General features: G+C 37.9%; 3 protein-coding genes across 3 annotated transcripts in view; 1 reads left to right on the top strand and 2 right to left on the bottom strand.

The window, feature by feature from the left end:
- LOC107755870 (uncharacterized) overlaps positions 1-875 on the top strand; it is a 6,309-nt gene extending 5,434 nt beyond the window's left edge. Inside the window, exon 4 of the mRNA XM_016572825.1 lies at positions 330-875. Coding sequence (XP_016428311.1) covers positions 330-875 — 546 coding nt within the window. The remainder of the gene's footprint in view (positions 1-329) is intronic.
- A 1,450-nt stretch (positions 876-2,325) lies between these two features.
- hspb8 (heat shock protein b8) lies at positions 2,326-10,125 on the bottom strand. Its single transcript, XM_016572826.1, has 3 exons — positions 9,325-10,125; positions 6,541-6,604; positions 2,326-2,884 (listed from the first exon to the last, which is right to left on the bottom strand). Exons 1-3 carry the CDS (start codon positions 9,713-9,715, stop codon positions 2,710-2,712), a joined length of 630 nt encoding a protein of 209 aa, XP_016428312.1. The 5' UTR covers positions 9,716-10,125; the 3' UTR covers positions 2,326-2,709.
- A 2,834-nt stretch (positions 10,126-12,959) lies between these two features.
- The window catches only part of LOC107755869 (serine/arginine repetitive matrix protein 4), a 74,024-nt gene continuing 62,971 nt past the window's right edge, over positions 12,960-24,012 (bottom strand). The window contains exons 7-13 of the mRNA XM_016572824.1: positions 20,859-20,933; positions 18,948-19,086; positions 16,065-16,393; positions 15,359-15,544; positions 15,136-15,240; positions 14,880-15,008; positions 12,960-14,133 (exon numbers count right to left, since the gene is read on the bottom strand). Of these exons, the coding sequence (XP_016428310.1) occupies positions 13,866-14,133; positions 14,880-15,008; positions 15,136-15,240; positions 15,359-15,544; positions 16,065-16,393; positions 18,948-19,086; positions 20,859-20,933 (1,231 nt within the window). The 3' untranslated portion in view covers positions 12,960-13,865. The remainder of the gene's footprint in view (positions 14,134-14,879; positions 15,009-15,135; positions 15,241-15,358; positions 15,545-16,064; positions 16,394-18,947; positions 19,087-20,858; positions 20,934-24,012) is intronic.

The raw sequence follows: 24,012 nt of genomic DNA, 5'->3' as shown, positions 1-24,012 counted from the left end.
TTTTTTTTTTTTTTTTTACATTAAAGCAATACGGATTTCATAAATAATTAGAGGTTCACAATTCTGCAATTTTGTAAATGTCAAATGCCAAATTTGAAGTCAGTTTATAAATAAATCATCCAGCAATTCTAATTACCAGGCTCGTAATTGTTCTAATAACCAACAAAGAGATCAAATGCAAGCTTTATTTTCCCGCAGGGGACGTATGGCCTTTCTTCACAACCCAGAAAATTAATCATTTTTGTGTACACTGACCCTGGCATTTTAGGGTCTTGATGTGGCATTTAAGCTCTTGACTTCATTTAAAGACTGTTTCTCGTTTGCCACAGGTGGAGGAAACCGTTGGAGGAAAACAAGAAGATGCTGATGAGCCTCAAGTTGAAGCAGAAGCGAAACCGGAATCATTTGAAGGAGAAACGCCTGAACTCTCAGTCTCAACTGAGCTTCCTGAGGGTGGACAGATCACCGAACGAGACCAGCAGACTGTATCTGATGTAGATCCATCTAGAGAACCACAACCCCAGTCCATCTCAGAAGCTGCACCAGGTACCACTGAGTATGAAAGAGAGCAGGTCGGTGAACCCGGAGAGGAGGACAAAGAAGGTGCTTTTCAAGAGGCGGTTGAGGGCACCGAACGAGACGGAGAGGAAGTCCATGAGACTGCAGACAAGCCTCAGGCTCCAGAGACTCCAGACACCATCACCTCCGAGCAAGGAGAGCAAGCAGAGGCCACGCAGCCTCGAGAACTGGAAGGTGAAGAAGGATATACAGACCCTGCTGTGACAGAAGATGAGCAATCAACCTTCGGGCAAACCCAGGAGGTGTTCAAGCCTCAGCAGGTGCTTCAAAAGGAAATGGATGTAGGCAAAATGTAGGCTACAAGATAGCAACATCCCAGCTCTTTCCTTAGCCTCTTAATTCCCATAAATATTTTCGAATTTACTGTTACATGCATCTTCTTAGCACTAATAAAGACCTGAGCAAGATTGTGTGAAGCTTCTTGTTGTGCTTTACAATAACAAGAGCGATTAATCAGGAAAAGCTGAGAAATGTTCCAGCTTAAGGTGACAGACAGAGATCTGTCAATGTGGCACCTAGTTGACTTCTTGTTGTCCTTGCAGAGAATTTTATATGAATCTTTTATGCAGTGGATATGGTTGCACATTGCATCACTTGAGTTCTAGTAAATATTGTGTAATTCTCATCTAACTCGGATGGTTATGATGCCAGTGCCTCTTGAGCATGGTTATATTCATGATTCATTAACCTCAAACCCTCAAAAATAGACAACTAGAAAACGCAAATCGATTTGACAAGAAAAATCCAATGGGCAAACACCCATCAGTAAACCAGCAATGGAGTACCGTTTTCTTCAATATTTTCTCTCCACATCCTCGTCGAGGAGATTGAAAGCGAGCCAAAGCGTTCAGAATATTCTCCACACTAATCTCTCACCCAATTACCGCCACCGTGCAGAGACAACTCCCCTGGAGTCGCTTCCATAAGCACACAGCCAATCTACCAAGCGAACACCCAGATGTGATAGAGGACAGAGGATTGTGAGACAAAGGAGAGCATGATGCTTGATTTATTACTCGACAACATCAAGAGGTTATATAGGTCGGATAAGCAAACAGGTGTAAAGCGTAGGAGAAATAACATCCACTATATCGGCAATGCAGCTCATTTATTAACTTTAGAGATTTGCAGAGAGGAGTAATAAATAAAAGGCTTGCTTTTGTAAATTCCATTTATTATAAAAATGCATAGCTTACATCCCTACACAAAAAGAAAAAAGAAAACACACAAATAAGAAAAGAAAAAGAAGAGGAGACAGCCTTTGAGAAAGAGCTCCAGCATTCAGGCCCAGTTCTCAGAGAAGACATAGTCCATTGTAACAAATATTCAGAAATTCCATTTGGATTCAGGGTGAAAACAAGTTTAGGTCAATATGAGGGACAGAAAGTCCAAAACGTACTCTACACAAGTATGTGAACATAAACTTTAGCTCAGCAAGCTTGGTTTCACATCTGAATGTGTCTGAAAGTAATTTATATTGCAACACAAGCATGCATTGCATTACCAGAGTTGTCCTCTATTTTATCAGAACATGATGGAGCAACAGTTTAAGAAGAATCTTAACTTAGAACTCAAGCTAGAAAATTAGTTAAATGTATAGTTGAAATTAAAATTCAGTGATTGTTTACTCACTCTCATGTTGTTCCAAACCTGTATGACTTTCTTCTACAGAACACAAGAAGATATTTTAAAGAATGTTTGAAGAACACTTTGAAGAACAGTTTATTTGAAGGGAGCTCTATCGCCCCCTTGAGGTTTGAGACTTGCCATTACAATGTTTACCAATGCTTTCGCATCAAGGTACTTGGGTAGAGCATGTTTATGACCATAGACTCGATACTACAGAAATTCGGCCTGGTCTCATCCCATTTCGTACCTTTCCCTTGTCACTTGACTGGTAGCTCTATCACATTAATTTTTCTTCATTGACATAATTGAATTTACGTAATTGAAAGCTATTGGTATTTGATCCAACCTTGTACCATGTAGAGTGACATTTGATTTATGGACTACTCACTAGCAGATTAATGACTTTTGGTTTAAGTAAATTTATGAAACTGATAAAACTAGATTTTGGCACTGGCTTGGAATAAATACCATGGGTGTGTAAGCCCATATTCACTCCCTGGCTTAGGCTGAAGCCATGCTGGGTTCCTGAGGTCTGGCCTCGGGTTCTTCTACGGATTCTGCAGGCATTTCGTTGCTGTAAAGGTAGTACGGAGGGGTCTGCCGAGCTTCAATGATGAGAACCCCTTCCGGAGACAGAGAGGCGAACACAGTGAGAGGGTCCACATCGGATGGGATTCTGTGAAAAATTAGAGAGTTTAGAATGATGTCCGTTTTTCCATAAGTAGAAAGGTTCCAAAAGGGGGTTTTCACAGCAATGCCATAAAAGAACCATTTTGGGTTCCCCAAAGAACCTTTCAGTAAACAGTTCTTAAAAGAACTATTTTTACTTAGGGTGAAGACCATTTTGATAATCTAAGTAAACTTTTTGCACTATAAAGACCCTTTGTGCAATGAAAAGTTTCCATGGATGTTAAAGTTTCTTCATGGAACCATCAATGCCAAAAAAAAAATATATATATATATACCTCTTTGACACAGATTGAACCAGATTCTGATTTAAGCCATTGTAAAATGTGGTTGTACATATCTGATAGCTAATATCTAAATACATACTGTACTTTTCAACTTAAAAAGTGCTTTTTGGATTGTACCATGCAGTTGCACTGACACAAAGCTTGGAATCAAATGTTACACTAAGAAGTTGACAAAGGTCAGTTTAATATTAACAACTACACAGTATTGCCTGAACATAACCCAGACTAATTGAGTTCTAACTCAAGTCTAAAGTTGATATTAACCCAGAATTGTGAAAGTTGCTCAAACTATACCCTTGTGTACTCAGTATATTCTCATTTTGGTTTAATTTTCAACAAACTTCATTTTCTGTGTGGCAGCTTGTGGCTAGAAGATAATTCCCAATGCATTTTGTGGTTTTCATTTAAATGTTCTGCCTGCCATCACTTGCAATGAGAGAAAGAGAGAGAAAGTGAGCGAGTCCTGCTCCAGGTGCTGGGCTCAGAAATAGAGTCTGTTGCCAATTATTACAAATCGCCTCCTGATGCAAAGTTTATCACCAGAAATTTCCATCTACACACTAGTCTAATCATCCAGCAGGCAAACTGACTGCAGCCGTTTTAATGAGAGGAGTTCTTACTGTCTGTTTGAATTGTGATGCCTTTAAGGCTGGATTACCATAAATTCATATCTGCTCTACAGAGAAAGGGTGGAACTTGTTTTGAACATGAATGAATGGTGATATCACACAAAGCCACTTCCTGCTGCATAAGTCTAGAGGTGAGGGAACTTTTAGAGCTGCTTTAGAGATTTGAGAAATGCTAGATAAAATAATTGTACTTAACACAGTATATGAAATAAATAATTTCCACTGTCAGCAATATATTACTAAATGCACTGCAAAAAGCAACATCCGAACCTTCCTTGTAATGCTTTGCATAGGCAGAAACTCCACACATAGTAAAGAACCCCTCGTGTGAGTCACATTCACAATTATTTATAGAGTTTGACTTTAACAAGTTTCAAAACTAATGATGAGATGCCCTACTCTAATAATCACAAAAATATACAGAACACACAAAAACCTGACACTTTCTAATTAGATTGACTAGTTTTTTTTATTTTTTCAACAATTGAATATTACATATGTTTATAATATATTAACATTGTCAAAAAGTTTGGGGATTGCAAGATTATTATTTTTTTTAATTAAAAATAAATAAATAGTATGCTCACTGAATATATATGAACTGCTGTTCAAAAGTTTGGAATCTGTATGATTTTTTAATGTTTGTGAAAAGTCTTTTATGAGCACCAAGGCTGAACTGATTTGATAAAAAATACAGTAAAACGGTAATACTGTGAAATATTATTACAATTTAAAATAACTGTTTTTTTTTATGTTAATATATTTTAAAATGTCATTTATTCCAGTGATGGTAAAGCTAATTTTTCAGCAGTCATTACTCCAGCCTTCAATGTCACATGCTCCTTCAGAAATCATTCTAATATGATGATTTGGTGCTTATAAAAATGTCGTCGTCTTTTTTTGTTGAAAACAAAACAGCTGTCTAAACCATAATACATGCTTTTCCCCTCAGAATTCTTTGATAAATAGATAGAACAGCATTTATTTGAAACAGAAACCTTTTGCAAAATGATGTCTTTTACTGAAACTTTTGATCAATTTAATGCATCTTTACTGAATAAAATAATTTCTTTAAAAAAAAATTAAAAAACTTACTGAACCTAAATTTTCGAACAGTACATCATACAAAACTACATTTAATACTACTTAATTTCAGTCTAATGCTGTTTGGATTAGCATTTGACACCTATGGTGCTTTAAAATGCTGCCTAGTTAGAGCACACTAGGGTTTATTATAACAGAGCTACTTTACTGTTTTGTTGTTGTTGTGCTTTAATCTCTGTGAGAGTGAGAGGACACAACAGAGATAGACAGAGAGACTCTGACAGAGATAGAGAGACAAAGAGAGAGAGACAGAGAGTCTCTGAGCTTTGTCAGTCATCATGGCCAAATAAGGCTGGAAGGTTCCACACTTGTTGCCAAGCTTCTGTGGAGTTTATATAAACCTTATCATGTAGCTGACTTCAGTGGTCTGACGCTATTCAATTAGCACAGCAATGCTACAGCCTTCCTGCGCTGTGCAGCTCTGCTACTGGAGGGCAAATGACAAATCTGAAAGCTATCAATAACAAAAAAGCTCAGTTGAATTGAGAATAGACAATTTTACCCAATATTTATGCGTGACCTATATCTTCTGTAAGAGTATTGTGTTCTTAGCTCAGCAGAATGTTAAACACTGTTAGAATCGATCTCTATCATTTCACATCAACAACATGGTCTGTCAACATCAGATCAACTAAGCAATTTAAATTGAAAGTGGAAGACATAAAATAACTAAACTAATAATAAATTAATAATACACTACCATTTGAAAGTTTGGGGTCAGTAAGATTGTTTTGTTATTTTAATTTTTTTATTTATTTAAGAAGTATTTTATGCACACCAAGTCTGCATTTATGTGATTTTAAAATAAAGCAAAAATAGTAATATTTGAAGTACTATTATAACATACAATTCAAATAAATTTTAAAGTGTAATTTATTCCTGTGATGCCAAAGCTGAATTTTTAGCATCATTACTACATTCTTCAGTGTCACATGATCCCTTAGGAATCATTCTAATTTGCTGTTCAAAAAACATTTCTCATTATTATCAATGTAGCTTAATATTTTTTGGATTTTGGAAATTGTGATACATTCAGGATTCCTTTATGAACATAAATACAGAGATAAACATGTACTTAAAACAGAAATCTTTTAAACCATTACAAATGTCTTTACTGTTACTTTTAATCAATTTAATACATCCATACTGAATAAAAGTATAAATTCTTTCCGGACCCCAAACTTTTGAATGATAGTGTATATCTCTTGTGTAAGGAGGATACTAAAATAGTACTGCATTCGTTCAATAATTAAATTATTTTTCTTTGTTAGAGTCTCTTTCTGTGTCTCTGTCAGAGAAACAGCATGGTGACGAAAAAAAATCAAATCACTGTGTCGCTTAATTACTGCAGACATCGGAGCCACATGATATGTTGTCTGAGTCTAACTAGAGTTTTCTCTTTTCTATTTTATCTCTTAACTTTGATTCTTTTTCTCTGCCTCAACCATCCCATTTGATGCTGAAGAGTGAGAAGTAAGCTGAGAAGTTGGGGTGGGTGGAGGAGTGGGAATGCTTTGTGTTGCTTTAAAAACTCTGAGTGACATTCCTCGGGAAGTTGCTTCATCATTCTAGAAGGTTCCAAATCAGAAGCTCCCAGAAACTTTTGATACAATCATCAGACTTACTGAATTTTCTTCGTGAAGTTTTTGGTAACAATTCCGCCCTCGTCTTGCTTTTCCTCATGCTTCCCTGGTGAAAAGACATAAAGGCAGTTGTTAATGCAGAGATCGATGGCTTCTAGCGAGATGATCGATACGACCATACAACACTTAGGACATTCTGCAGTTATCAGCTTTTAAATAAGAGGTGTAGAGAATTGCTTTTGAAAAAGATGTCGCTTTAAATACAAGATCAATATATACAGGTAACTTGAAGTCAATTCAAGCACTGGTTGCTCATGAAAAGCTATAATGTTTGGCACAGAAGTGTAACCTTTACCACACTGACATTAAATTAGACCCAAACAGGTTTATAGTCTCAGACTTTCTGTCCATATAAGGCTTTTTTGTTGACGAGCCTTCACATTTTACAGTCATTGTAAAGGCAACACTATATTTTGTGCTATTTCAAATCAAGAAGGCCTGTTTAAAAGCCTCTTGGCCTCATTCTCTGCAGCTGTTGGTCACTAAATGCCAGTCATGCCATACTGTGTCTCGCCGCGGCCTACATATCTACAATTACTGGCTCTTTAGGGAACACTATGAGCACAAACACATTTGATTGATTGTTCTCCTGTCAATACATTCATAATCTGAAGCCGCTATAATTATTGCTAACAGTTTAAAATGTACATGAATGAAAGGATATTTTGAGAGCATAGTTTATCCATATAAATCGATATTTATATGGAAGCTTATTTCTGCAACAGAATAAAAATATTATAAAAATATAATAAAGGTAATTGTACTTTTTATCACACAATTCTGACAAGTTTATATCTTGCAATTGCAACTTATGCACTCGTAATTGCGAATTTACAATTTACGCAATTCAGACTTTTTTCTCAGAATTCTGTTTACATCTCACAGTTCAGACTTTTTTTCTCGAAATTCTGAGTTTGCATCTCACAGTACTGACTTTTTTTCCGAATTCTAGCATACATCTCGCAATTCTGATTTTTTTCTCTCGTAATTGTGAGTTTATATCTCGCAATTGCAAGCTGTAAACTTGTAATTGCGAGTTTACATGTCACAATTCTGACATTTTTCACAGAATTCTGTTTACATCTCACAGTTCTTCTGACTTTTTTCTCAGAATTCTGAGTTTACATCTCACAGTTCTGTTTTTCCCCCTCCAAATTCAAAGACACCTGAACTGATTGCATACACAGTCAAAATTGAAGTCAAAAAAGTCAAAATTGTGAGATGTAAACTCAGAATTCGGAAGAAAAAAAATAGAATCGCCAGATATAAACTCAGAAAAAACTCAGAATGGCTGGTTTATAACTTGCAATCGCAATTTTGAGAAAAAAAAAAGTCTGAATTATGGGATATAAACTCAATTGTGAGATAAAAAGTTGCAAATTACCTTTTATTAATTACCTCCATGGCAGAATCAAGTTTGCATACATTTACCTACTGACATACTGTGCAATAGCCTTTCCCTATTTAACAAAGATGTTCAGACATGGCTGAGGCATTTGTTTGACAATGCTTTCCCTCAGGACAAAGTTGAACTTCATGTTTTGCCAATTTTCAAGGTGTTATAAAAATGGTCACCAGAATCTGAGGTCTGTGAAAAGGTCTTTGGTAAATCAGAGCGTAGGGTAGTTCACTTTGATATCTCTGTGTGACACTTTTAGAATGAGGTTATGTGACGTTAGGTTTTGCTGACCCACCCTCCTCCCACTGTGACTGAGTGACCCAGCTGGCATACCAGCACAGTGTTTCTAAAAATCCCAGCACACCAGGCCTTTGCTCTATCCTGAACTCTGAACTTCTGTCCTGCCATCACAGTCAACAAATATAAAGTATTTCTGGAGCAGACAGCAACTGTACTTTGCCCTTTCCGCTTAATAGGTTTTACTAAAGGACTTTGGTCATTAAAGAGAAAAAAAGCAAAGGAAGATGTGCAGTGTGGGACTCTCCATTTGAGGTCTAATTCAGTGTGTTTATGTGTGTGAACCTCAAGGGAGCTCAGCAGGTGGCTGATTTACTGGTAATGTGCAAGTCATGCCAAAGGCCTTCCATTCTCAAACCACAGAGAGAAAGCAACAGAGAGGTATGGAATAATGGGGCCCAAAGGGCATTATTGAAAATCTGGTGTCATTTTTTTCTTGTTATATATATATATAGTTTTTTTTTTTCAAAAGAAAATTTGTGTTTAAAACAAACAAAAAAAAAAATCAAATATCAAAAAATTATTTGGATCATTCTCAATTCAGCCATAACATTATCAACAACAGGTCTGATTCATGTAGCTCAAGTACTGCTGCCCAGCCAAGTGGGAGATAAAACATACAAAAAAAAAAATGTCATTCAATTCAATTTTTCAATTTAATTGTTGATAATATAATTTGAAATGACAATTTGTATAAAATTAGAAAAAAAACAAACATACTAAATGAGTTGTGCGCTCTATGCAAATAAATAAATACTTATGTAAATTAGGAAAACTTAAAAAAATACAACCAATATTTAAGGAGTTATGTGTGCAAATAAATAAATAAATAACCTGGCCAGATTTATTATTTGTTGTTTTGTGAAAAGAGGCCTTATTAATGAATGTAGGAGATCACTAACCCAAGTACCAAAAATGCTATGTTAAAAGTTCCATATCATGTCTCATAACATTTGGAATGTATATAACATTCCATGTTATTCGATGATTTATTATTATAGGCTAAGGTAATGTAAATTGTGTTACCAATAATTACTCGTCCTTCTCAAAGTTCATACGTGTTTTCTCACCTGACACCTCTACAAAACCGTCTTTAGTTTTGACATTAAGCTCCTCAGGTTTGAAGCTGTGCACGTTCACGCACACTTTCCACGGCTCGTCTGGGTTGGTCGGGGGCGCGCTGGATCGGCGCGGGCTCTCGCTGTACCTGGAACTGAAGCCCTGAGGTGAGCCCATGCTCGTCCGCGGGAAGCCCGTGCGCAACGAGCCCGTCCACGGCGCGTCCAGGCGGGTGCTCAGTCGAGGTCGTGCCCAGCCGAGCCAGTCCATTGATAATTCGTCGTGAAAAGGTGGCAGTCCAAAGTCATCGTCCATAAATCGAGATGCGAGCGACTGTTCCCGGAACGGATCCCGCGGAATCCTCTGTCGGTTGCCCATAGTGTAGTAATCCCCTTCTGCCATGGTGAAACTTGGGGGAAAAAAGTGAATTTAGATAACGTTTCTTGTTCAAAACGTCGCGTTCCTGTCAGAAGTACGAATATAAGTTATTAAAAACAGCGCAAAACTAATTCCGTTTCAAAAACTTGCCGCAAGTCTCCAGGCGCGTGATTACGCACCTAAGTTTACTTGTACCACTGTGCTCATGTAGGAGTTCTAGAAGTTTACTGACGATTTAAGTGCTCTTTCCACTGGTTTATATGTGATTTACCGGTCTAGAAAGTCCAGAAAGTGCTCGGCGACACACGACAGCTGATTGAAGACCCTCCCTATCCAAGTTTAGACCCCGGGCTGTGACTGGCTCCACCGGACAGCGACTGGTCCAATCTCACCCTCCCCCAGATGACTCATTCACTTCATAATAGAAAACTACTCACTCCTCAAGGCCGGAGAGGAGTCACACACTCATATGAAGAACACTAATAATGTTCTAAGCACGAAATGTGACGAAATACAACAGAGGCATGCTGTATCTGCTTTTCCTTCTTCATATGAGTCTTTGCATATGTCATGAAGGAGAAATTAGAAAGATGAGCAAGAAAAACATACTCCCAGTTATATTTTAAGATGTCTCCTATCTGTTGAAAAGTGTACAGTGACCCAAAAAGCCTGACTTTAAATGTAGTTTCGTTAGACAACAAAATATCCAGCCAATGAACTGACATTTTTACAGCACTTTTCAGACAGAAATTAATAATATGAATATAATAAAATACAATTACATACATATATATATATATGGTGGGTTTCCTCCTATGAACTACTTGCTTCAGTTCCTTCCACAAAATTTCAATTGGATTAAGGTCCGGACTTTGACTTGACCATTATGAAACATTCACTTTGTTCTTCTTTAACCATTCTTTGGTAGAACAACTTGTGTGCTTCGGGTCGTTGTCTTGCTGCATGACCCATTTTCTCTTGTCATTTCTCCAGTAGCCCTCTGGCTTGTCCGCATGATCTTTAGCAAACTGCAGACTAGCAGCAATGTTCTTTTTGGATGCACCATGCACACCGTGGTTCAGTGTTCTCCTGATGGTGGACTCATAAACATTAACATTAGCCAGTGTGAGAAAGGCCTTTAGTTGCTTAAAAGTTACCCTGGGTTCCTTTGCAACCTTGCAGACTATTACACGTCTTGCTTTTGGAGTGATCTTTGTTGGTTAATCACTTCTGGGGAGGGTAACAGTGGTCTTGAATTTCCTCCATTTGTACACAATCTGTCTGACTGTGGATTTGTGGAGTCAAAGCACAGCATGTTCTCAGTGCTGCTCCATTTCACTTCCAGTTACAGTAAGACGCGATCCTGGGATTGTGCTGTAGCTCAGCATTCCTGCATCTGTTTTTGTAACCTTTTCTAGCCTGATGAGCAACAGCAACTCTTTTTCTGAGGTCCTCAGAGATCTCCTTTGTTCATGCCATGATACACTTCCACAAACATGATCAGACTTTGATAGAACCCTGTTCTTTAAATAAAACAGGGCACACACTGAGACCTGATTGAAAACAACTCTGAAAAACAGATGGACTCTAATTTCACCTTCAAATTAACTGCCAATCCTAGAGATTCACATACTTTTGCCACTCACAGATATGTAATATTGTATCATTTTCCTGAATAAATAAATGACAAAGAACAAATTTTTGTCTCACTTGTTTGATTGGGTTCTCTTTGTCTACTTTCAGGACTTGTGTGACATTTTGATTTATGCGGAAATATAGAAAAAAAAGGGTTTTAAAAAAGGGTTCACAAACTTTCAAGCGGGACTGTGTATACACACACACACACACACACAGACATATAAAGACAGTGAATAAAGAGAGTGCAATTTTAAATAAGCAAAATAGTGGGTGAATTAATTAGATTAATAATTTATTTAGAACTCTTTGAATATCATACCATATTCAGACCACAGAGAACTAGGCATTGATTTACTTTAGCAAGGGAGACATTGATATTCTTCTGCACATAAACAACATTATATATACATTGTAGAATAGGGGGAAATGATAGGGGAATGTTCTTGACATAATCTTCCAGCCTGGTGCCCTGCATTGAGATTTTTAACTTTGCACTAAAACAAAGACACACTTGCTTTATATCTTTACCATTCATTCTGTGCAAAAATAAATTAATTACTTGTATTACAGGATATTGCAATCATTTTTTTGCAATTACAGAAGCCAATGGCATCCTCTGTAGCATGTTTTGACTTGGATTTTGTAAAATAGGTTGGATTCATGGCAACATTTTATCATGTTTTGTTTTTAGACGGAATGCAAATTATGTAAATTAGAAAACCAGCCTTGTAAACAGTCAGTACCACTACTCCATCTCAATAAATAAAGCCCATGCCTAATATTGCCACACTAAACGTTTGCATATTTACACAACAGATTTACATATGCATTTACTAAACTCATTTACGTTTTGAGACGAGAGAACAAGATGAATTCAAGAAGATAAATCGTTTGTGATACACTTCAAGTTTTTCCCCCTTCCTCTACAACTTATCTGTACAAGTGTCAGAATTCACAACAGTCAGACAGCTAATAATATACAGTGCATAGAGATCACCATGCCTTCGTTTAACAAGCATTCAAATAGACTTTATGACACAGAAACAAAGAAACTGCCATCATCTGTCGCAATGAAGGTGATGATTTTTACACGCCGTTTCATCAAGCTGTATCGCACACCAAATATATATCTTTGATCCTTTAAAAAAAATCCTTGATCTAGCCACTCTGACTGATTTCTTATGACAGCCATCTTCATTTATCCCAGTCTGTACTAGTTTCTCTGCTGTTGCACTGATGTACAACCAATAAATATGCTTTATAAAATATTCATATTTATAAATATCATCGTCATTTACAATATGTGTAATAAGTGTGTGATTAGATTAGTTCAGGACTGGATGTTTAAACTGTGGGGTTTTGAGGAAAATGAATAGAAACAAGTCAGAAATAAATGATATAAACAACAACAACAACAACAAAAGTTAGCTATGTGAATATCAAAAGTTTTATCTTATAAATAATTCAAGAGATCTAAATAATAAAATATCTGTACCTCACTATTTGCAGACCCAAAAGAAATAATGACAGTTAAAAATACAAAAAAGCTAGGCATTAAAATAATAAATAATTTAACACAGCTCAAGGGTTATGCATTTCAAAAATAATAATAATAATAATAATAATAATAATAATAATTAAGTATAGCAGTGCTTTGAATCTTGGAAACAATAGGACAGGGAAAATGTACCTTTTCTTTGTTCACTCAGATGCAGCCTTGAATCCAATGGATAAAAATATCTTCATTCTGTCTCTTGAGGTCTGCAAGATTAATATGTACTTTAACATATTTGGTAACAGTACGGACAGCTGGACCCGCAAAACTGTTCCCACCTGCATTTTGATTGTCCACCACCATCATCATCATCTCCATCACGGGCAGTGACATTTGAATTGTTTTCCAGTTCAACAGAAGATAAACAAAGCTGGCATTTGGGCTGATGGGGTGTGCGTTTGCCAGTGGGGCCGATTCGGATGGCACATTTTTCAAAAGTGTGTGCAACACAGAAGCGGCTGCTCTCAGTAAAAGCTCTTATGAAAGCAATAAATCTTTCTCCTCAAGCACTTTTGACATATCCTATAAAAAAGAAAACACTACAAAAATACAATAGATTCATACATGGGTTATGAGTGTCTCATGAGCAACCCTGCACTTCCTTTTATCTACTATGGCTGTTTTGATAAATTAATAACAATATCCTCACACCTATGAGCAAAACAAGGTATAGCAGAACTCACTGATTGCAGCATACATATCGAAACCTCCGGTCCAGTCCTTCCTACAACAACAGGCTTTATGATTGATAGACAAGTTTTCCTTTGAGCAGGATGGATGAAAGCACACAGTTTAGTACACAACAATATGGAAAGCTTCAGTCTTATCTGACACTGAGCAGATGATCCTGTCACTGGCTGGTGTTCCACATCTAAGCACAGCATGTTCTCAGTGCTGCTCCATTTCACTTCCAGTTACAGTAAGACGCGATCCTGGGATTGTGCTGTAGCTCAGCATTCCGGCATCTGGTTCATCCGTAAATTAGCGACGGGCTCTGCTATAGCTCACCATTGAGTCATAGCTTCTGCTCCGACTGCGACTGCGTTTGCTATATATAGAGTTCCATGATGAGCTGCGACTGTAGCTCCTGTATGAAGAATAAGTGTGACTGCGGCTGCGGCTGCGACTCCGTGAACGACTGCGAGTTCGACTGCGACTGAGAGAAAACAGGCGCCAGGACAGGAGACTGGAGGATCGGCTGCTGACGGAGGGACTGGGACGGTAGTAGGGGATCGGCCTCTTTCTGGCACTGTGCAGGACAGGAAGGCATGTGGAAAGAGAATACAAGCAATGACATATTAATAAATCATTTTAAATTGAAAAAAAAAAAAAATCACAAAATGACTTGTCCATATGTATAAACACTACCATTCAAAAGTTTGGGATCGGTAAGGTTTTTGAAAGCAGCCTCTTATGGCTGCATTTATTTGATCAATAATATATAATAATAGGCTATACATGTTCGTGTTAAAAAAATGTTTGGGGTTAAGCAGAAATTAATACATATATACAGCACAGCAAGGATGCATTGTATTGATCAAAAGTGACAGTAAAGACAGTTATACAAAATATTTCAAATAAATGCTGTTCTTTTGAACTTTCATTTTATCAAAAAAAATATACACACACACACACACACACACATCTTGAGGATGTGAGCAGAAAGAATTTGAATGCCTGACATTTCTGCCAATTGCTTTTTAAATATTTAAACAAACAAAAAAATAAATTATATTTTCGCTAATTTGATAATTCAGCTACCAATTCTACTAAAATACTCTCAGCTTAGTTTAAATATTTTTCCACGTTTAAATCCATTCCTCAGGTTTCTACAGATTTTTCTCCACAATCAGTGCAGAAAGGTTTAGAAAAAATATGTAAACTATCTTTGTTTACTGATCTCCAAAGAAAGATCAGCGGAGCACTTCCCTTTTGTGATTCATACAGTAGGTTGTTAGCTTGTGTCATAACACTAGTAGTTCTGTAAGAACAGACCTTGTAATTCTACGGGCTTCCAGGTGACTGGGGGAATCTCTTCTTCTCTTCCTCATTGGGGAACAAGGTCTTCTCCTGCTGTGCTTTCTACTCTTGCAGGAACTGCAGTCCCTTTTCCGCTCTCGAAACCTTTTCATCCACACATAAAAGAGATGTGAGAATGTATGTGTTTAATAACAAATTTCGTTAATTTTACAGTCATTGTCAAACAATTATTTTAGATAAAATTACACATCTTCTTTCAGCTGAAATTCACCTGTCTGGTGTGCACCGTGAGTAATTTAGACTGCGGTAACTGCTCGCACTAGACAGACTGTCTCTCCGTGAATCCAGGGAGTAACTGGACGAACGGGAATATGATCTGTAAATGAGCCGAGGGAGATGATATAGTCAGATACAAAAATACAAGTTTGCAACTAAATCAAAAGCTTCAAATCAGAGTTGTGGTTTCTATAATAAATAGCAGCTGTGTGACCCACCTTCTCCCTGAGGACTGGGATCGGCTTCTGGAATAGCGCCCTGAGTATCTGCTTTGGAATGATATGCTTCTGCTGCGGGACCTCGTTCGATCCTGATATCTATCAGAAGACGGACTCCGAGTCCTATCAGTGATGAGACCCAGAGGCTGTGTCTTCTCCAAATCAGAGTACCTGCCCGTTTTTTCACTGCAATTATAAGAGGGAAATTATTTTAGACCTTTACTTTAATACTTCAAAATATAATAGAAGATCTGCATAGCTGCAGAGAGAGATTGCACTCTGTACCAGGGTTACTATTGTTAACTAAAACTAAATCTACAAACGGAAATAAAATATAAAAATTAAAATTATTTCAGCCAGTTGCCAAGTAATATTTCTCATTCTTCCTTTAGTTTTATTTTAAATTTAATAAAAAAATATGTTTGGGCTAAAAAACAAACAATCCATGTTTGGCTTCATTTTGTTTTATTTTATTAACTTGAAAAGTCACTCAGCAGTGGTAATATGTCAAGAGTGAAATGGAAGCTGAACCTACACCCAAAATTAAGATATTGTTAATGTACTTGTCATGGTCTAATGGCATGTTAAACAGTGATACATTTGATGAATACCATATATTATTTTTTACTTACACTTTTTCTAATTGTAATAGAATCAATTCAGACAGATGTAAAGCTGATGTAAAATACATTCAAAACAGCCTCACCGTTTGAGCTTGTTGAAGTCAGAGCTGTGTAGGGTATTTTCTTTGACCACTGGTTTACCCAGAGAGTCATAGCTGGTTAGTGAGTTGCCTGAATCTGAGGCATTGTCCCCATAGGCTAGCCTAAGCTTCTCAGGAGATGTCAGATCCTGACACAAGAACTTTCCGTTTCCAGTAACCTTTGATTTTGTGATGCCTGTTTTACTTGACAGCGGAGAGGACGTGTCATTTCCCGAATCGTAATCTGCATGTCCTTTGCCCTTATTGGATATTGAGTCCTGGACGATCACCATTTTGTTTAAATCCTCAACCCCAGAACGTGATGGTGAGACCTGCAAGCAGACAAAGCAAAGTTGTTGTTTTTCTAAAGAAAAACAAGGCCACATCAAAAATCTGATACCTGCATGATGCAGTTTGAGTACTCTTTAAAAGGCACAAATGTCCCTACAGAGCGCAGAAAGGAAATTAATCAAGTTTTTTGGGACAGAAACTAAAAGATTAAAAAATGCCATGCAAATCTGTCGCATGCGAGAAATTTGAAAAGGAGAAGAACAAAGCAAGTACTCTAACAAAAGAAACTAATGAAATAGAGACTGAAGAGAGAAAATAAACAATGAACCAATGCTAATGAAAGAGGACAATTAAAGAAACATCCAGATCAAAAAAGAGAAAAAAAGAACCTACATGAATAAACTTCCAGCTACTTTTATGTTCGAAGAAAGGGAGAGTAAAAGGAAACAGAAATCCCCCAATTTGAAAGTATTTTTCCTTTAAAGAACATTGAACAGACATCACAGAATGGGCTTAAGTAAAAAATAATATAATTATATGAAAAGGGTTGCAGACAAAATAAATATCTCCATCACTCTATGTAAATAACTAATGAAATAGAGACTGAAGAGAGAAAATAAACAATGAACCAATGCTAATGAAAGAGGACAATTAAAGAAACATCCAGATCAAAAAAGAGAAAAAAAGAACCTACATGAATAAACTTCCAGCTACTTTTATGTACGAAGAAAGGGAGAGTAAAAGGAAACAGAAATCCCCCAATTTGAAAGTATTTTTCCTTTAAAGAACATTGAACAGACATCACAGAATGGGCTTAAGTAAAAAATAATATAATTATATGAAAAGGGTTGCAGACAAAAGAAATATCTCCATCACTCTAACTATGTAAATCCTTGAGAAAAACAAAAATAACATGTTTCTGCTTTAGCCCCCTGTCGGAAGAGGTTTTACTGTCCACCAGCGGCCTACAGTAAGTCCCTGAATCTGCGGATAGCATCGACTTACCAATCAAGACTTCCTCCTTAAGTAGGTAAGGTGTAAGAAAAAAGGAAGAGCGGGTGACATAAGTGCATCATTAGAGTGGTAAAGTGCAAGAAAAAGACAATAACCCTCTCTTCTTTAAATCCAACTCCACTCTACCACATACCGGCATGAGCCTTTTTCTTTACCTTTGTTGTGCACCTGTAGGTCTTAAATTAGCTATTTTCTTTTGTGGAACTGATGGAATAAATAGACTCTACACCTTTCATGGAAAATGGAAAGAAGCAGCTAAACTTCAGTGAAATTCTAGCTTGCTACAGTTGCACAAAAAGTAATCAAACTCTGGTTTATGGTAGAATTTGCACAACTGTGAGAGAGCCCGGTGGTTATTTGTAATGATCTAGCTGTGAAGTGAGACAAAAACAATTATGTGCAGGTTATGTATAGATTTTATTCTCTAGGGCATCAGCTTTTTGCAAGCTTCAGTATATGAAACAAACCACACCAGAGCAAAGCATGCTTTACTAAAACAGAAAGAGGCCATTGCTAACCAACCATGCAATAAATTGTATCTCAAAAAATACATATTTTTTTTTCTTCAAAAGAAAGACAAAAAAAAAAGAGACATTAATGTGAACATCTGTAGTTTAAGAACTTTCAGAAAACAAATTAAAAATCAGTGGAAGGAATATTTTATTCACACACTAGACAATCTTTAAATATTATAGCACAAGACAAAACATATTAGCAATGATTAAAAGACTAGAGAATGTAATTAGTGTAACTTTAATGATTATGTCAGGAAAAGTGATTTATCTGCCACGCATTCAGACGATCACTGAAAGCTTCAAAGCTATGATACAAAAGTTTATTTAAAAGCTTTCTGAAAGTAATGTTAGAAAATCCATGATGCAGCATATAGGTTTATGTTAATTATTAACATTCAATTATGATATTATATGATTACTCCCCAGGACCATGTTCTTTAGTGATGGTGAACTTTTATTCATTGAATGATGTTTGATATTTCTGGTTGGAGTGCATGCATTTAGAGTGTGGCAGTAGGTTGCATGTCACTTTTAACAAGTGTAATTACTAAGAGTGGAAAACACTCGAAAAGCACTCTCATTAAAAAGTTAATTAACTTAAGTTTAAATTGTGTGTCAACCATGTGTGCAATATGCAAATCTCATGTTGGTTAAAAATCCCAACGACACAAATAACCTCACTCAAAGGCATTGCTACAATGGTGATTATTGTTCCCATTAAAAAGGAAATGGCAATGCAATATTAGCCAACTTTCAAAACAAAAAGGACTCTAGAAAAACTTCATCTGTTAAAAGTGCTATGCCTTAACTATGGCTAGCTTCAATGCAAATCCTACCCACAGCTATTGTAAAAGAACTGAAAAACAAGCAAGAAAGTCATATAAATCACAACAAATATTTTCCCATGGGGGAAAATGTGCACTAGCTGACTTTCAAATGCATTAGTTAACAAACTTTTGGTCTTGACACCTATTAAGCAAAATGAAATCAATGGTTTCATGAGGGCCTTAAACTGACCAAGAGTTCGGCATTGTAAGCGCATCAGGTAGCCATCAGAAACACTTACGGTGCTTTCAGAAAAGTGGCAGCAGCACTTAGATGAGATTTTACTGGTCAGCTTGATTGCCGACCTGCATGCATTGCCTCCATGGACAGCTGAAGAATGGCCACTGTCTTGGAAACCAGATTTTTCACAATCTTCAGATCTATATACATAAAGCACAATAAATCATTGTTAATGCCCCTTCACCTCAATGAGGAATTAAAATATTCATATTCACATTAAATATACATAGCACTGTAAGAAGAACCATTTTAGTTTATCAAGATAATGCTCACAGCACCTTTCCTTTACAACAGTAGCAATAAAATTATAATGTGGAACAGCAAAGGTATAATAGTCATCTGTCAGTTTTCCCTTTCTATAGGCAGTGAGGTGGAAAGGTGAATCCTCCACAGGTTAACATGGAAAATGTCACTCTCACTGTCACTGGGAGAAGCATCAAAGAAAGTGGCAAAAAGTGTAAAATTAAGCACTTTGTCAAAAGAAATTATTAAGCAAAAGCTTTTGAATCTACCGATATTATATTGCTGCTGAAATAGTAATTGAAGAGAGATCCAGCTAATGTCCATTCACTTAAACAACTGGCGACATGCAGACTTCTATTTCATTGTCTTCCATGATCGTCTAGTTCCTCTCATCTGCACAAGCTTAAGTCGGAATAAAATGGTTTCCTATGAAAGGACATGCCAATTATACCAGCTCAGGACATAGCTTATCTGTAATAGGTCTTTGTGAAGTGAATGAGGATTCACTGGAATGGGAACTGATGACCATTGTTCCTGTTGTGTTGCGTGAGTGGGCTCTCTGTGCCTTTTCAACTCATGAAACCATGTAAAGCTTCACTGTGCTCTCTTTCTATAATGATTTCGTCCTTTGAATATCCCTATGAAATTCCAAATAATGGAGAGATCAGTTAGGGATTTAAAAGCAATCATCTCCAGTTTAAGATTAGTTCAATTTGAAATCTGAGCTCGTTTTTCTCCACTCCCGAAAAAGGCAGAAATTGTGTGATGAATGAATGAGAGTGTCTTTGTATGAAGGACTGATGAGTAATCAGAGTGGTGACACCTGGGAGAGCCTTTGAGGCCAATTTAATGCATGAAAAACTGTGTCTGTGATTACTCTGATGCGTTCATCTAATTCAAAATGTATTTTCAAAAATACGCATTTGACCCAGAACAAAATGGTCTTATTTTACATCTCATAAATTATACTCATTTGTGCAATAAGGAAGCATGTACTCCAACGTTCTAACTTGTACATGGCCACTGATACTTACTATCAAAGAAAAACTGAAACTTTATTTCATCACTATTCCCTACAGTGCTACACCTCTACAGTACCTCAACCCCATCACCCCACAACCTACTCCAAAGATTTGAAACCGTTCACGGGGGCGAGAGCTCAAATTTCATTCCCTTTCCCGTTTCCATTGATCTACACGCCAAATGTTGGACATCAGCTGTGAGAGGCAGATAAAAGAGTTTCCTCTGTGTCACCTCTACCTTTATCAGTCATCACGACAGTGGCACCGGATGCTCACTGATAAGATAAAAAACCTGACTGGCCAGCATGAAGCCATGAATATCTCTGACCCCCAACATTCTCCAAAAACACCAAAACATTTTTATTTTTTGGAACATTCATTTAAAACTTTCAGAATAAGAATGTTCTAATTCATATGAATGTGGTAATGTTTGTATAAATTAACATGCATGTCAACTTAGGATTTTGTTGTATTCTATTCTTACTTGAATTGGTTTTAGACCATTAGATGTGATGGTATAGTGCCACTGATAGACTGGACAGGACAGCAGCTGCCTTCGGTTTTAGACTCAGCCAAGGATTTCCACTGAATTTTACATTTAAATGTGGCCTTTTCCCAATTATTCAGTCATAAGGTCACAACTGTACCTGTTTTCCATGCTGGAAGAACTCCTAATTTCTGCTTTCCAGCGCCGGTGTCTGCGATGAGAGTGGCTCCCAGCCCTGAAGGGTAACCAACAGAGATATACATGCAAGAAATTAACTCTCACCCACATTTTATGCTATTTTGTGCTGGGACAGCAACATCAAGATTCAAATTTACATTACATTTCCATTACACCTCTTATGTTATCATGGGAGTGATAGAGAAAGAAAGAGAGCGCAAGCAGTAGGGCTGTGGATTGTTGTGGGGGCTTGGGGTCACTGTGGTGGGGAGGATGTGTGGGGAATCACAATGCCGGCTCAACATCGTGATGTCTGTCAGCCATCGGCGATGGACGATGGCATTGTCTATCGGCCCAACCCTAGCAAGCAGTGAGCCGAAAGAGTAATTACAATGCCATAAGACAATAAAAAAACATGACATAACACCCTAGTGTCACATGTTTGTTTCTGTTTAGTTCCTGTTTGCCTCTATTTAGTTCAGTTCATGTTCTCATTTAGTTAATCATCGTTTATTCTGTTCACTTGTTTTGATTGATTACTCCTCACCTGTTTATGTTCTCCCTGATTACGTTCCATGTGTTTATAAGCCCTGTGTTTTCCTCAGTTCCCTTGTCTTGCCTTCCCTTTAAAGTTACGTTGTGGAGTTTTATCCTATGTTCGTCAGTGTTACCCTCTTGGATTGTTAATAAAAGACTCACCTTTGGATTCGCCCTTCGCTGTGTGCCTCATCTACCCACATCGTGACAGAACGCAAGACCGTAAAATCTGAAAGTAAGAGGCGTTTTTTCCCCCGTGTTTGTTTTCCGCCTTTGTGAATCGTTTTTGTTTTCCTGTTTTTTCCCCCGCGGCATGGAAACAGCCGCATGTTTCGCCACTCCGAAGACGAGCCCACCGGCCGCTCTGAAGATAGGCCTGCCAGCCGTGCCGTTGTCAAGCCCGCCGGCCGCCATTGACAAAAGCCAGCCGGTCACCGCAACCTTCTTCATCATCACAGCAGAATTGTTCATTGGTGTGTTCAGTGGTGAATGTGAGTCATGTGACTCTCTCCTGGTACAAAGGTCACCCCGAGCCTAGAGGGGAATCTGTGGAGGAGAAGGCGGTTGGTTCTGGTCCCTAGGTCGCCGGCCGCTACGAAGTCAAGCCCGCCGGCAGCCATTGCCCCAAGCCCGCCGGTCATCGCAATGGCAAGCCCGCCAGCCGTGCCTTTCACCCCGAGCCTAGAGGGTAATTTGAGGAGAAGGCGGTTGGTTCTAGTCCCTAGGCGCGCTCCAGTGTCTGCTCCAGCCCCAGAGCTCGCTCCAATGTCGGCTCCAGCCCCTAAGTTCGCTCCAGTGCCAGCTCCTCGTAAGTTTTTCCCAGTCCCCGAATCCAGCCCAGAGTGGGCTCCAGTTCCTGAGTATAGCCCACGGAGGGCTCCAGTTCCTGAGTATAGCCCACGGAGGGCTCCAGTTCCCGAGTATAGCCCACGGAGGATCCGCCATGGCCTCCTGAGCTACCAGCTCCGCCACGGCAACCTGAACTGTCCACATGTTCACTGTCTGTGAACTGTCTGTTCACATGTTTTGATTGATTACTCCTCACTCCTCACCTGTTTCTGTTCTCCCTGATTACGTTCCATGTGTTTATAAGCCCAGTGTTTTCCTCAGTTCCCTTGTCTTTGGTTAAAGTTACGTTGTGGAGTTTTTATCCTATGTTCGTCAGTGTTACCCTCTTGGATTGTTAATAAAAGACTCACCTTTGGATTTCCTCTTCGCTGTGTGCCTCATCTACCCCCATCGTGACACCTAGCAAGAGTTAGGGCTTTTTGTGTGAATGTCTCTGAAGTGTTATAATTTAAGGGGGCACATGTAAAACAGTGTTAATTGAGTCTGAAATGGAGACAGTTTAGTCACGTTCAGCAGTTGAGTGCAGATTCACATCAGATTGCTGAATGTTTTCAATTAAAGTTTAAAATTGAATTTAGCTGCCCAACAAACTATACATTAAGAAAGAGCAGACCATGTTTAAAAGATTGAGATTAATTAATACACTTTAACGAGTTAGTTTGCCCATATAATCTTAAGGAAATTGAGTGTAAACTTATTTGGCTTGCTGTCCACTGACGAGGGGCTCGATGAAGCAGCTTCAACTCGAGCTCTGATATTCCCTCCAGGGACTTGATATAGGATGATTACAAAGGGCAAGGTACCTAAGATGAAGGTGGAGATTTGGGGAGGTGGAGGGATGCTGGAACAGCTGAGACTGGAGAGAGGTAAGCAGCTGCTTATATACTCTGGCTGTTGATTGAAAGATTAGATGGGCTCGCTCCTCCCTAACTTACGTTAAGGAACTTCATTTGAACAGCAGCTTTTATAGCTAGTACATTCCAGTAAGAGATAAACATTAATATATGGTTTTTGAGTACTATTTTTTTTGTTAAATATATATAGACTATATGTTTTCATGGCATTACTGACGGTTTCCAAAAAAAAATGAAGCAACACCAAATCAACTTATCATTTAACACATCAGAAAAAAAATAAATCAGATGGAATAAACCCATTTGTGCCGTTAACATTCTCATGTCCTGACTATTTCCTAAATCGTCCTCAGCATCAGTATATCATAAAATGTAAAAATAAATCAAGTAAAGACGGAGATGAATTAAAGCTTATGTAAACATTTTCAGTGCAATTCAGTTGCAAAGGACAAAGAATTTAGTCCTGGGTTGTGAAGCAAAAACACTTGAGATCGACTGATTTAACACATTCACAAAACCTCAGCGAGGCACTTCTTCTCTGGCTGTGTGTGTAGCAGACTAGTGCCGTGAAATTGGTTTGTGTTTCTCTCTCTGGCTGCTTGCCTGCTTCAGTGAGGAGCTGCTCTCAGACTGCACTGGCCCTCCTTCAGTTTGAGAGACCACACGACAATAGCAGCCAATAACAGCACTCTCTGAAAGGAGCTGAGGTGCACTACAGTGCGGCTGTCAATACTCCATAATCTAACCTAGAATATGTGACTCTTGTGCATGAGAGGTCATGCAGGTGACTTATACTGTAGAATGCATTAAGCTTTTGACACTAAAGGATAAACCACAGAGGAACATGAATATAACTCAAACTGTCAGTGCTTGAATACTTTCAACTGAAGTGTAAGC

This window comes from Sinocyclocheilus rhinocerous, unplaced genomic scaffold (genome assembly GCF_001515625.1).
Source record: "Sinocyclocheilus rhinocerous isolate Xijiao unplaced genomic scaffold, SAMN03320098_v1.1 scaffold352, whole genome shotgun sequence".
Classification (NCBI taxonomy): Eukaryota; Metazoa; Chordata; class Actinopteri; order Cypriniformes; family Cyprinidae; genus Sinocyclocheilus; species Sinocyclocheilus rhinocerous.
Note: the sequence above shows the minus strand (reverse complement) of the source record. Positions and strands in the feature narration are given on the sequence as shown.

Coding starts and splice junctions, on each gene's coding strand:
- hspb8 (XM_016572826.1), bottom strand. CDS start 9,715: ATGGCAGAAGGGGATTACTACACTATGGGCAACCGACAGAGGATTCCG. Junction 6,605..9,324: donor CGGTTTTGTAGAGGTGTCAG/GTGAGAAAACAC, acceptor TCTTTTCACCAG/GGAAGCATGAGGAAAAGCAA. Junction 2,885..6,540: donor AACTTCACGAAGAAAATTCA/GTAAGTCTGATG, acceptor AATTTTTCACAG/AATCCCATCCGATGTGGACC.